General features: G+C 48.4%; 1 protein-coding gene across 1 annotated transcript; it reads right to left on the bottom strand.

Moving 5' to 3' along the window:
- Positions 1–12,548: 12,548 nt before the first annotated feature.
- LOC147960243 (uncharacterized) lies at positions 12,549–13,396 on the bottom strand. Its single transcript, XM_087536619.1, has one exon. The coding sequence runs from the start codon at positions 13,109–13,111 to the stop codon at positions 12,797–12,799; it is 315 nt and encodes a 104-aa protein (XP_087392745.1). The 5' UTR covers positions 13,112–13,396; the 3' UTR covers positions 12,549–12,796.
- Positions 13,397–13,714: the final 318 nt, after the last annotated feature.

Raw genomic sequence — 13,714 nt, 5'->3', positions numbered from 1 at the left:
ACGGTCCTGATAAGTGTTGGGAATTTCATCCCAACCCACCCCAACGGCCCAACTTATGGTCTCTCTATCGTTCAATTCCAATCTCTCTTCACTATCTTCAGGCTTTTTTTTTGAAAAAGAAGGTTAAACCTCGGCCTCTGCATCAATTGATGCATACAACCATTTTTATTAATTATTCAATAAAAATCTGACAAAAACATACATCAAGCCACCTGAAGCCATTACTCACATCTACAAACATGATAATGTGGAGTGCTTTCATCCCATATCTGAACCGGTGCCGTTGCCGATCCATCCATATAACGTATCAGAACCAACAGTCAGTGCAGCAGACCTAAAGCGCACGTCACATGCACGCGTTTTAGAAGTCGTCATCATCATCGGACCACTGACCCATCTTTAGGAGAGAGATCTGCATCATCCTTGTCAGTACGGACATCCTTCGACGCCACCACGGCGCCAACGGCGCCATCGCCCTGCGCGCGTCCATCTAGACGTGAAGACTCTGAAAGATCCGTTGTGCGTAGCACCTGCCGACCAAGCATGACACAGCGTAGCACCTGACGGCCAGGCATGACTTGACATCTCCACCGAAGCTACATGCAAGACTTAGCCGCTCCACCTCCCGCCTCTGCCTTCCAACGCTGCTCCATAAACGATGCTCCCAAGAGAGAAACGACACCGTAGTATCGTCATTGTCCGATCTGAATGACCAGATCCTAGGGTTTCCCCCGAAGCAGCACGAGTGGGTCGGCACAAGTTACACAAGGATGCCTGCATCAAGGTAACAGCGTAAAACGCCGCCATCGGCTCGGTTTTCACCGACAACTTTGTCTCCTCAACAAGCAGCCGGGACTAGATGACGGATCTGGAGATCCGACCACCCAGCCTCAGAATGACCATCTCCAGCGAAGGAGGTGCTCATCACCGCCATGCCTAGGGCTGGAGGCCCTGACGTCCTCGTGTTGCGGGTCAATCCCAGGGGCAGCATGCTGTTGACGGAACAGTACACGACATGTGTGGCCCGCCAAAGTCCCACTTGGCCCAGGTCGGATGTCCAAGCCGCCACCATTGGCACGTCGTCGTACGCCGCCGCCCCGCACCACTGTCGTCGATCCGGCCAGCGCGGACCGCCGCCACCCTAAACGAAGCATTGGCCGAGGAGAAACGTCGTCGCCTCCACCGCTGCAGCACACAGGCTTTGCATGCGACGTCCCCGGCGGCGGCGACAAGAGGAAGGGCTGCGTTGGAGTGTACGGGAGGCGACCGACGGGGGCGCTCTGATGCGGCGCGGCGGCGCCGCGCGGGGGCTGATAGGGTTAGGAGCGGGTAGGATTAGGTACGGGAGTGCATTCTAATTATCCACTATATCTAGGTAAAATAAACACATTTCCCCTCGCCTGCGACTCCCTCTGGCTCGCATCCCCTCACGGTGCAGTCCTTGGTTGCCCCATCCATCAGGTGGAATGACACCTCCGTATTCACCAAGCTGGCACCATCCTCCCTCCAGTGAACCTCGTCGAACGAATTTTGAATTTTGCTATATAGATCTCCTATGGGCCCGCTCAAGTTTTCTTTTCATTTTTTTCATATTCATGTTTATTTTTCTTTATGGTATTATTTTTCCCATTTGAAGGAAAGAAATGTAAGAAAATTTAAAACTGCCATAAAAACTAAAGAAAGTGTTGGTGCATTCGAAAAAAATGTTCAACATGTTCTTGAAAAATGTTTCACGTACATTAAAAAGTTGTAAACATGTATCCAGTTTTTTGGCATGCATTTCATGTATTTAAAAAAATGTTCAGCATGTTCTTAGAAAATATTCAATGTGTTTTCATTTTTTTGTGTAAATTTATTTTTACATTTCTACAAACATGTTTAACATGTTTTAGTATATTTGTAGTATCCATTATTATTACACAATAATTTTAATAATATTGAGCGATTTTCAAAATACAACGTTGCCATTTTAAATAATTTTGTATTTGAAAAATACAATGAAGATATACAATAATTATGGGTGGTTGTGGTTCTGAAAGAAGATACATAAATTAAACAATAATTTTTTATACACAACGAACTGTTTACACGGATTTGCATCCTGGGTGCAAGGTCAAAGCAATCAAGGCCAGAGCATCAATGCGATGACAATGCCTCGGAATTTTTTTATTTTTTTGGAACGGAGACTCCAGAGAAACCCGACTTTGAATTAACAAAGCCATCAACCAACCAGGAGTACAAGAGCAGACCACGAACAAAGCAACGGTTAAAGGATACAAGGGAGAAAGCAGAACAGCTTACAACGCTACACCTACAACCAGCGAACGGAAAATTACATTGAAGTGCAGCTAATTGAGGATAAGCCCACTACACAAAGGCTCTGAAACGACTACGGAAGAAGCCACGAGGATCTGCAGCCGCTAGAATAGGTCGGGTACATGACTGAAACCAGGAACCGGAGAAGGCATAACACATGCTTTCTCTAACACCGAAGAGGAACCCTTCCCCTCGCCTAGGCTCGAAGGCGCCGAATCGTCAAAGTGTAGAGACGCTCAACCGAGAGCTAAAGCAAGGGTGGCCTCAAGTCCGGGCCAGCCATGGATCACAACCATCATCACGCCGGAGCACACACACGGAGGCTGCGACGCAGACGCCGTAGGGAACCGATGAAAGAGGGTAAGCCGCCGGGAGAGACGCCGAAAGGAAGAAGCTGCCAAGCCCCATGGCGAAGATTAGGTCCGAGGAACTCAAGAACCAGCTAAATCGGCACCAACGGCGCTGCTGCTGCCAGGAAGGGGAACCCGATCCCCTTCCGCCCTGTCTCGAGGGCGCCGACCCGCCGGGGCATTGCAAAACACCGCCGCTGAGCAACTTGTGGCCGGATCTGAAACCTGCACCGAATATATACGCCATCGACTCTACAGACGCCAGGCGCCCACCTGCAGCTGCTACACGCCCCCAAAGCACCAACCTTCCCCAGACGGCGCCTCCAAGGAGGACACGACGCACCAGGCGCCGCCACCGCACATCCCACACCGGGATTTGAGCTTTCGCCCGGGAGGCATGGCCGGGGTGTGGATGGGAGCCCACGGCTGCGACTCCAACAAGCAGACCGACGCAAAAGGGGCGCCGCCGTCGCCGCCGTGTTGGGAATACCAACAGGAGTTTCCCCCGGGCTCGTCCAGCACCACTAGCTCAGGGAGCACCCCGTCGGCACCAGATCCGGGGATCAGAGGCCCGGAATCAGGCGAATCCAGCAAGGGAGAGCAGAGAGAGGGAGAACATGTCCTTCAGATCTGGAGCAGAGGAGGTAGAACCTCGCCGCGCCGCGACCACTGCCCGCCAGGACCTCGCTGCCCGAGCAGCCGAGGGATCCGGCCCGCGCCTCCCGCGCACGCCGCCCGCCGAAGGACGACGCCGCCTCACCAACCGGGCCGCCGCCCGGCTTCCGGGGCCCAACGCAAGCGAGCGAAGCGACGAAGCTCCGCCGCCACCATCATCAGCAGTCGCCCAGGCGAAGCCCGACGACTCCCTCGGATGACGGCAGGGGAGGAGGGGTGGAGGGAGCGGCGCCTAGGGAAACCCTAGGGGCCCTCGGGTCGCCCCGGGGAGGACGACGCGAGGGGAGGGGTACCAAGCATGTATCTTTTCACAATGCCTCGGAATTGACACAAGATTATTGTGGTCAGGTCCAACCAATGGAAGCAAGAGGTTTTAACACTGAATCTGGAGTGGCGTTCTAGCTAGTCAATGTGTTGATGGTAGATCTTCCAAAAGTTGCTACACTAATTACTCTATGTTAATCCATCGTGGTGGTTTAATTCGTAGATAACCGCCAAGGCTACCATAGGAACTCTCTTTGGTTGTGCAACGGTTTGATCAAGTTCATCACCGACCAGACCAAATCAATAGTTCTCCACCTCCTGCAACAAACCTCCACTTATCAACAAAGGGGACAGGGCAACGCAATGAGCGACCACTAGATTCGCATATCCGGCTTCTGTCATGGGCACACAGTCTGCATGCCTGCGACAATGGTGTGTCTCACTGCAGCATCGCCATCCAACAATCACAAGCAACAGAGAGTGAGCCACCACTCGTACCACCTCCAAAGGAGGAAAGCTCTACCTCCATTAGCAGCAACAATGCGTGTAGCACCTAAAGAATGTCAGATCTAACCGCGCTAATGACCTCCATGGGCGATCTAAGATCATGCCTCGGCCTTCCCTGTCGTGGTGTACTCACACAACATAGAAGCGCCACCTTGATGGTGCTCAATGCCCATAAGCACACACTTGGTTGCAACACTGTCGTGCAGGACACAACAACAAAATGAAGCCCCGCCATCAAAATGGATGGAGCTCCGCCACCACTAGTTCATTGACAACCACTTCCTAGAAGATAACAACCAGATGCCACGTTGTTGCACATGGGTTAATACGCTTGCATCCCTTTAGGTGTGGGGTATACCGCCACCTCGGCAAGGTTGGAGGCAACGTCAACGAGGTGGATGGGAAGAGTTGACCATGCTCTATGAGATGAAGAGCGACGTGGTGGAACATTGGTACCGGTGGATATGGTTTCTAGTAAGAGGCGAGTTTCAAGAGAGGGGCTTGATTGTCTAGTATTTCAAAACTTCGTAAATATCTACTGAAATGGTATTAATCATATTCAGTAGATTTTCATCGTGCATATGCATCCTACTATGTTCTTGAGGCAAACCAGTCGCCTATGCAGAATTTGGCTCAGTTCTTTTGATGGTTGTCAAATAAGTTGTCCCCTTCCCAGCTGATTCTAGAAGCCAACCCTAAAAAATTTTGGGGCTTCTAAACTAGTTAAGTCCCCCCCCCCCTCCCCACCCACACACACAAATTAGGCTTGACTCCTAGAATAAGCTGGGAAGGGAGCGGTTTATCACATAGGCTGTAATAAGTTGTTCAAAGAATTGAGCTGAAATATGATTTAGGTGACAAAAATAAGGGCTGCAGCCAGTTGCACCCGACTCCTCTGGTGTCGCCCCAGCGCAGCGGTCGGGGGGAACCCTAGCGCCGCCCCGTCCTCGTTCCTCCCCCGACCTCTCCTCCTCGCCGCCGCCGGGCAAAGCCCGGTCGGCGTCGGCGGCGGTGGGATCTCTTCTCCCAGACTCGCTGGATCTGGCGCGGGCGGATCGCGGCAGTTGTTGGCGGTGCGCTGGAGGCGGGGCGCGCCGGCGCGGGCTTGGGGGCGACGGCAGGGCTCACGCTCGCGGTTTTCCTTGGTGTGCGTGGGAGTCCGCTCGGGGCGCGCGGCGGCGGCCCTCGGCAAGTGGTGGCAGGCGCTGAGCTCTCGGCGGCGCTTCGGCGTGTGCAGGCGGCGGTGGTCCCTGTGCGCGGCCGGCGGCTCCGTCTCTGACCCGGACGACACGGGGGATGGCGGCGGCCCGGCGTGGCCGGCGATCTGGATGCGGTGGTGCCGGCGGCTTGCTGATCTGCCGGTGCTCCATGGTTCTTCCTGGTGGTGCTCGTGGTGACGGCGGCCCGTGCACGAGAGTTGGATCCCTTTGAACTGATCTGGATGAAAACTTGTCTTCGGCGTCTGCTAAGTCCGGCGGTGGCGGCGCTATCTGCGTCGTTCCTTTCTTGAAGGCATCGCCGTGGAGAAGCTCAAGGCCACTCTCTTCTACCTCCGGGGGAAACCCTAGATCGGATGATCGGATGGCGGCGGCGCTCTGGTGTCGTTCCTTCCTTGGGGGCGTCATTTTTGGGGGTACACGCGTGATCGAGGGACCAGAGGACGAATTCTTTGGTGGAGCGGTGATTCATCCTACACACTGATGGCGATGGATCTTGACGGCGTGGCGCAGTGCAAATTCGGAGTTCGTTGTGGGAGGATGGACTCGCGCAGGAGGACGACGCTGTCGGGCGTCGTGGTGGCGTCGATGGCAGAGAGACCTGGCATGGTACATGCAACAGTACAGCTCTGAAGATGGATTGGTGACAGGTGGCTGCGACGACCTCATACCCGGCAGGCGTCCTGATTGAGGAGTGCGGCGGACTGGTAGGTGCCCCATACCAGGCAGGCGTCCTGGTTGGGACCTCAGGTTTTAGATGTTTAGGTTTGGCTGTGATGTCTGTTTGGTATTAGGTCCTGCGTGTCACACCCTGATTTACATACCACAACACTTAAGCTATTAAATCATGATAAAATATGGTTTGAAATTTTTTTTTGCATTATTTGGCTTTTTATTTGGAGTTAGTTTTCTCTCTGTGATTTTCAAGTGCTCTTTAAAGTCAACTGCTCCACCTTATATACTTCATCTCCCTGCCCCAAACTTCTGCCCAATGATCGTGCCATGTGTATAGTGCAAAATAGTATTTTCTTACAAAAATAATTTGGCCAAATAGTATTTTCAAAAATTAGTTTTTCCAAAACCCCTGAATTGAGGTTTGCACTACAAATACTTAATTTGGGGTATGAAAAATATTTCAAAGAGTATATTTCAAACCTATTAGATATAGGACTCCCATAAACCACAAAAATATAATTTTAAAAGTAATTTTCCTATTTTATTTAAAGGCCTTTTCTTAAGTCCATAAATGGTCTTTAATAGGTTTAAATTATTTTAAAGCTTCAAAAATATTTGAGAAAACTCATGGAAACTCAGTGGACATATATTTTCCATATATAAGAGTTTCAACACATGGTCATGTTCAAACTATTGGGCACAACCCTCCAAAACCATTTCTGTCCATTTCAAGTATTTGAAATACTTCTACAAGAAATATTTTCGAATAAATCCAGGAAAATTCTAGCAAGTCACATATGCATAATATGATGACCTTGCAAGGTTTCAGCTCAATCCAAACTATTTTGGTTCACCAAACTGCCCCAAAACTATCTCTGTCCAGATTCAAGTTTAAACAACTTTACATTCCCAACTTATTCCAAATGCCCCCAAACTTTGTGGTCATGCTCAAAAGCCCAAATGATGACACTACACCAAGTGGTGAATCAAGGGGAGGGGAATGTTTTTGCATGACTAGATCTTGGTGAATGCATTTCTGCTGGTTTCTAGGGTTTACAAAAATTGCATTGGCAACTTTGCCCAAATGATCTCAAAATTGGTGGAAGACCCTAACTATATGTTCCATTTCACCCTGTGGAGTCTCATGCCAAATAGAGTTCATTTGCTTACCCAAACAAGCATCAAACACCTTCTACCACTTTACCAAAATTCCATTTTGACCTCTTCCACTAATCTCCATGGGCTCAACTTTGTACCACAGCTGATCCTGGCCCTCTTCTACCTCCAGTAACTATGGTTGCATCTCAGCTCAATGATTGAGGGATGAAACCACCTCATTTACCCCTCTGGACAGCCCATTTCCATCTCTCTCTCAACCCCACTCTTCTCATACTGGCCATCCATGGCATCCAAGGCCCCTCCCCCTTTCTTTACTCCCTCCTAGACCTGCTAGACATGCTTGGGGGCGCCCACACTGCTTAGAAAATGGCATACCAAGCCATTTGGGCGCTCTGGAGCGTGCTACAGTGCGGCCAGGCACTGTAGACGCCCCCTGCCAACCGCCTCCGGCCATCTCGAGCCTCCCCAGTGCGCCCGGCGATGCGCCTCGACGTCTGCGTCACGCCACGCCTCTGTCCCCTCCTCCCTCTCCCTCCTCTCACCCCAGCTCGCACGCGCGCCGACCGCCCGAGCGCACCAGTGAGCGCGCTCACACGCGCGGTGCCCTGGCCCCCTGCTTTCCCTCTCTTCCTCCCTGGGCGTAGTCCACCCCCACGAACGCCCTAGACTCGGCGCAGCACCCTCCCGAGGCCCGTAGCGACGAGCACGAGCTCGCCGGCGCACGAGCCCACGGTGGACCGCCGCTCACCTATATAAGGCATCCCCGAGCCCTCTTCTCACCACCCCTCGTCCTCTCGCACTCCAAATAGGCCCCTGCACACTAGTTCATCTCCAGAAGTGCCCGAGCTCGAGATCGAGCTCGAGCTCCGCCGCCTCGGGTCGCCGTCAATCTCGGGGTACAGGCTCTCTTCGCCTCTTCCATCTCTCGATCTGGAACCGCCACACCTCCCTGACCATTTCCCCTCTCTATTGCAGCTGGAATCGACCGGGGCAAGCACCTCCCGAAACTCTGTCGCCGGCGAACCCCTGCACCCCGGCGACCAACTCCACCTCCACCCGAACGGCGACTCCGTCCTGAGCACGTCGGTTCCCTTAGATCGCCTTGCCATCGCCCACAGCGGCGCCGGTGAGCTCGCCGCCCTCTCTGGCCCGAGGTTGACGACGACGGCCGTGGGGCCCGTCCGTCAGTCTCACGTCCTGACGTGTGGGTCCCACACGTCAGGTTTAAAACACACATGCGCGCGCACCGGTTCGCTGCGTCGGCTGGAGGCGTATTTCCCAAATACGCCTTCGACGAGGCAGCCTCGCGCGGGCTGGATTCCCCCTGGGCCTGCTGCATTATGGCCGAATAGGCCCAGTTGCACAGTGCTACTTCTTCTTTTCTTTTTCTCAGAAACTTGCAAAAATTCCACGGGATTAAATATTAATCCAAATGCAATAATTCCAACTCCTATATTCTTCTAAAAATCCTGCCTATTTAATGGTGTACCTTTCATAAATATCCGTCAAACTTTTATGTACTGTTCAAATTTAAATTCAAATTTGAACAATAAAATCTCTGTTTGAAAATCCACTACTCTATCCCTCCAACTCCAAATCCAAAACTAAGAATTTTCCCCTTCTTAGTTTTCACCCTAGTATTTATTAAAAATAGGTTGACATTTTTCTGAGCACTTTGGTTTTTCTGTTTTGCTATTGCCTTATTTTCCCGTCATTTCTTTGGTGACGAATAGATCCCGTATTTGACAAAGTAGTTGGATAGAAGAAGTAGAAGGACTTTAAGAATTTGAAGACCAAGGCAAGCAGCCCTTTGACCATGTCTATGAAACCTTTTTATGCATGCCATATAGCACTTTTATTGCTTGCATCAGAGACATGATGATGAGGTGACCACATGGGGTGGTTTGCCACTGTTACTTCCTTGTTGATAATTGCAATGTGCATGACCCTACCCTTCTATGAGGGTTATGCGAGTGGGTGTAGTTAGGATGCTAAGTAACTACTACGCAAATGGGTTGGGTATATGCATGGTGATGGGAGCAAGATTGTTTTCAAAAGACTTTTCAAAAACCCTGTCAGGTGCCACTTATGCCCGAAGGAGATAATGAGTTGGGTAACCACTTGATGACGAAGTGGTGTACCGAGGCAAGTGTGTGTGTTGTTTTCAAAACGGATTGGTTTAAGTTGCGACCGTTATTCCAACCTTACATGCGCAACCACTCTACCCTTATATGGGAAAGGGCATTATTGATTATCTAGGCCGATACTAGCTTGGATCCCGCATTACTAGTGACGGGAGAGTCATTGTTGCGCTCTCTCGGGACGGGGTCGTGCCAGGTAGGGCGGCCATGACTGTTTTCACAGGGCACCAGACACACCGTTGGTACCCCGTACTTGCGGTATGTGATGAATATGGGAGCGAGGCTCCACAATTTTAAGATGTGAAATGTTGGGCACGGGGGTTACTACCAATCGAGTGGACTCTATGTTAGTGTCGTCTAGGGAAAGATAGTGATCGGTTGCTTACCTCGGGTACTTGAGGTACCGCGGGTCGTGGATGACACGAAAGTTCCCCGGATCTTGTGGGTAAAGTGTGCAACCTCTGCAGAGTGTCAAACTATTCGAATAGTCGTGTCCACGGTCAAGGACAGTTGGGTAACCGCTCTTGAGCTACGTCCACATGTTTACAAACCAGTGTGTGTTTGGATAAGTGGGAAGAACTACTTGGGTCAAGTCAAAGGACTTGACATGATTGAGTTGGGTTGATGCCCACCCCATTTATGTTGATATCTGTAACCAGTCCCTATGGTTACTTGAATCCGTATGATGCATGTTTTACCAGTTATTGAACATGACATAGCACAATAAAATTTAGCTTTCTGCAAAAAATTACCTATAGCATGCATTGTTGTATCTTGAACCAAAACATGGGTTGCTTGCGAGTACATTCAAAGTACTCATTGGCTTGTCACTGATTATTTTATTGGCCAGGCATGAAAGAACAAGATATGATGAAGAATACTTTGGTGACGAACATGCGAGCTAGGACACTTCCTAGTCAGAATGCCTGTAGGGTTAAGGCAGATGGCATGGGTTCTACTTTTCGACGAAGTTTTCCGCTGCTTAAGTTTATTTGGTATTCGGCCCTTGTGGCTTTATCTATGTAAGACTTGACCATAATGGTCATAATTTATGTAAGACGGTATTATGTATGGATGTAAGACTCTTGTTATTCAGCTTCTGTGTGTTCAGTGAGCATTGATCTCTGGGATCACTGTACATGTGCATTCGGTGATCACGACTTATGAGTCGGGGTCCTCACACTGCGACCCTTCATCAATTGGATAGGTGTAGCAACAGTTGTTGCTTAGACGGTGGCTTTAGTCTTGCTGTTGTTTGACTTTGTAAGGTCTTGTGAGAATAATTAATAAAGTGGCCGTATGCATCGCTCAGATGCAGAGGCCGGGGGTCATCCTCCTTTTCTAGAAAAAAGGTGACAAAAATAAAGGGAGTGTATATCCCTTAGGTGACTGAAATTTAAGAATCTCAGTCGATTTTCACTTCACATTTTTATTCAGATGTTGTTGCTTTTTATTTTATAAATTTCTTTCCTTTTGCTTGTATGTGGTTCAGCAATGGACCGTCCAATATGAGCCTTTTTGTGGTGATGTCTTTGACTGGCCCATAATACTTTAGTAGAAATAAAAATAGAAGAAACATTGTACAGTGAATAGAGAAATAAGTGAATCAACAAAAAAAAATCGTGGAAACTTTCAATCTATTCATCATCTGTCATGGTAGTACATGGAATACTGGAAGGAAAAAATTACAACCAAGTCCATGAAAAAAATCATCTGTCATCTATCCTGTTTATTTCTTTTAGTTTTCTCTCATTTGGCTTTTCTTTTTTTTCGTTCTCCTTTTATATGTTTTTGACCCTTTTAACATATTTTTTGTGCTTTATATATATTTAATATAAATGTTTCATGAAAATAAGATAACGTTTTTTTTAAATGTGCGGATACTTTAAATCAATGTGAACATTTTTCTAGAATTGTACGGACAAATTAAAATCTGCGCACACTTCTTATGATTACATGAACATTTTAAAAAGGCGTGACAGATTTTTAAAATTACTAGCATTTTTTAAGAATATCTGAACATTTTTTAATTTCAAAAAAAAATTTATAATGAGTTAGCACTTATGAAAATAAAAGGTCCATTTAAAAATAAGCACATTAATATTTTTTCTAAATGTATGAACACCATTTTGATTACAATAGTTTTTTAGTATGTGGGCTTTCGCAAACAGATATAGTACTTTTTTCATGCATATCTCTTCTTTAAGCATAACAGCATGTACAACCACACATAGCAAAAGTGAGCCCAACCCCTAAAAAAGCAAATGTGAGCCCCAAAAGGGGGGAAATCAAAACGTAATAAAAACAAAGATAGAAAAGGAAAAATGGAAAAGGAAAAGAAATGAAGAACAAAGAACCAAAGAGAAAATATAGAAAATCAGGAAAAAAAACAGCTCCAAAAACAATGCAAAGAACACAAAAAGACCGTCCCGCAAAAAAGAAAGAAAACCAATGAAAACCGCCTCCCCAGCAACGCTACTACACCTGGCCTAGGCTGAAGCGCGTTGAAGGCGAGACATGAACATCTCAACCTTCCAAACTTTTATGGGGCCATATAAGAACAAGCTTCACATCAGTTAAAATGCACAAATCGTAGAAGTGATCGCACGTGAAATCAACCGAGAAGAAACAAAGTTCAAATGCCAGAAAAATAACAAAAGCGAAAACAAATGTAAACTGAGCATTGTGCAGAAAAAGATTCATTCAAAAAATCAATTATAGTGGCATCTTATAGAGGGAAATTTGGACGGGGATAGAGAGAATACTAGTTACCACAAGATGCACTATATGCCTGTAAGCCTGTTAAGGAGCATAGTCAAGACTGGTTCCTGTTAAAACATGTTTTTAGTTTATGGCACTGTTTCAGAAACAAAGCAGATCCTGTTAAAACGGAACTCAGCTATCTAAGTGCTGGGATAGTCAGATATATCCCATCAACTCTGTTACCTTCCTAATGCCCTTTAAATTTTCAGTAAAACTAAAACCGTTTAAGTTGACTGAATAAATATGCTACCCAAACAGCACAAGAAATTTTTGCTTGCCTCAAGTACACCTGAAATCACTGAGACTGCAACGAAAGTATACTGATATAGTGTGCTGAATGCCATGCAAATCATACCCTCCTGCTCCCTCTACCACAGCCACAGTACTTGTTGTGCCGAAGCAGTTTCAACATCTTTCCATGCCCGTCTGGATTGACGATCAATCAGGAGATCGCCTAGCAATGGCACAGATGCTACTGCAAAGGGAGTGGCTTGAAAGCTGTTCTGTAATGCAGAATACCATAGTCCTGGAGAACTGGAGAAGCAGATCTCAGCTCCAAATAGTATATTCCAGATTCCAATTCAGTATGCTACACCTTTAATCGATATACGAATTCGATTTGAGATTTCTCTTTCTTTGCTTTCAGCAGCTCATTTCCTATCATCAGGAATACAGAACTGAAAAAACCAACTAACCAACCAATCTAGTCCAATGAATCATTTGGACAAATGAAAAGAAAAGTACAGTATAATCCATATATATTCGGTAGCTATCTAAAATCCTTCCGGAGGGAGTATCTGCCGGCCTTCAGTACAGCACCTCCGGCCAGCCCGTTCTTCACGGCCGGCTCTGCCTTGCCCAGCTCCGTCGTCGCCAACCCCTCGTGCGGCTGCTGGATCAGGGCCTGCTGCCACTGGGCAACCGCGGACTCCACGACGAAGAGGTTGGTGATGTCCCTGAGCGGCACCCGCCTCCGCGCCCTCCCGAGCCGCTTCAGCTTGCAGCTCCTGACAGCTACGCCATGAGGACGGGCAACGGCGGCCGCCGGCGGCAGATTCTCCTTGTCGGCGCGGTCAACTGCCATCTCGAAGAAGAGCTGCCGCTCTCGGGGTTGGGGCTCGACGATGTACTAGGCGGCGCGGTGGCTGGGTTGGAGCTTGGGATGGGACAGGAAGGATCTTCCATGGGTATTTGTAACGGAGGTAGGAGGGAAGAAGAGGGCGGAGGATGAAAAGATTTGAGTTTCCGGGGAAAATTTCGGCGTGGAGAGGAGTGGAGGGAGCAGACGGATCTGTGTTTCCTGCCATTTTTGGCCGGAAGGCTCCAAGAGCCAATCGAATCTTGAAAATTTTCGCGAAATGTTTGGAGGAAATCGGAATTCGGGGCGGGGAGGGGAGGGAAGTGCGGGGAGCGCGCTGAAAACATTGGTGTGGGGGGGACGGGGGGAGGGAGATTCGAATTGTTTTTTCTTTCCTTTGTTTGTGAAGATGGGCGGCCCATGTAGATTCATTTCACCGGTTGGTGTGCATTTGGTTAACCGACGCACACCCCCTCCACAGCACTATTATCTAGATGGGCGGCCAATGTAGATTCTTTTCACCGGTTTTCTCATCTTTTTTTCCTTTTTCCTTTCTTTCTTTTTTGTTTGATTTTTCTTATTATTTTTATTTTTTTCGTTTTATCCAAA

This window comes from Triticum urartu, chromosome 7A (assembly GCF_056163025.1).
Source record: "Triticum urartu cultivar PI428250 chromosome 7A, HENAU_Tu73, whole genome shotgun sequence".
NCBI classification, from domain to species: Eukaryota; Viridiplantae; Streptophyta; class Magnoliopsida; order Poales; family Poaceae; genus Triticum; species Triticum urartu.
Note: the sequence above shows the minus strand (reverse complement) of the source record. Positions and strands in the feature narration are given on the sequence as shown.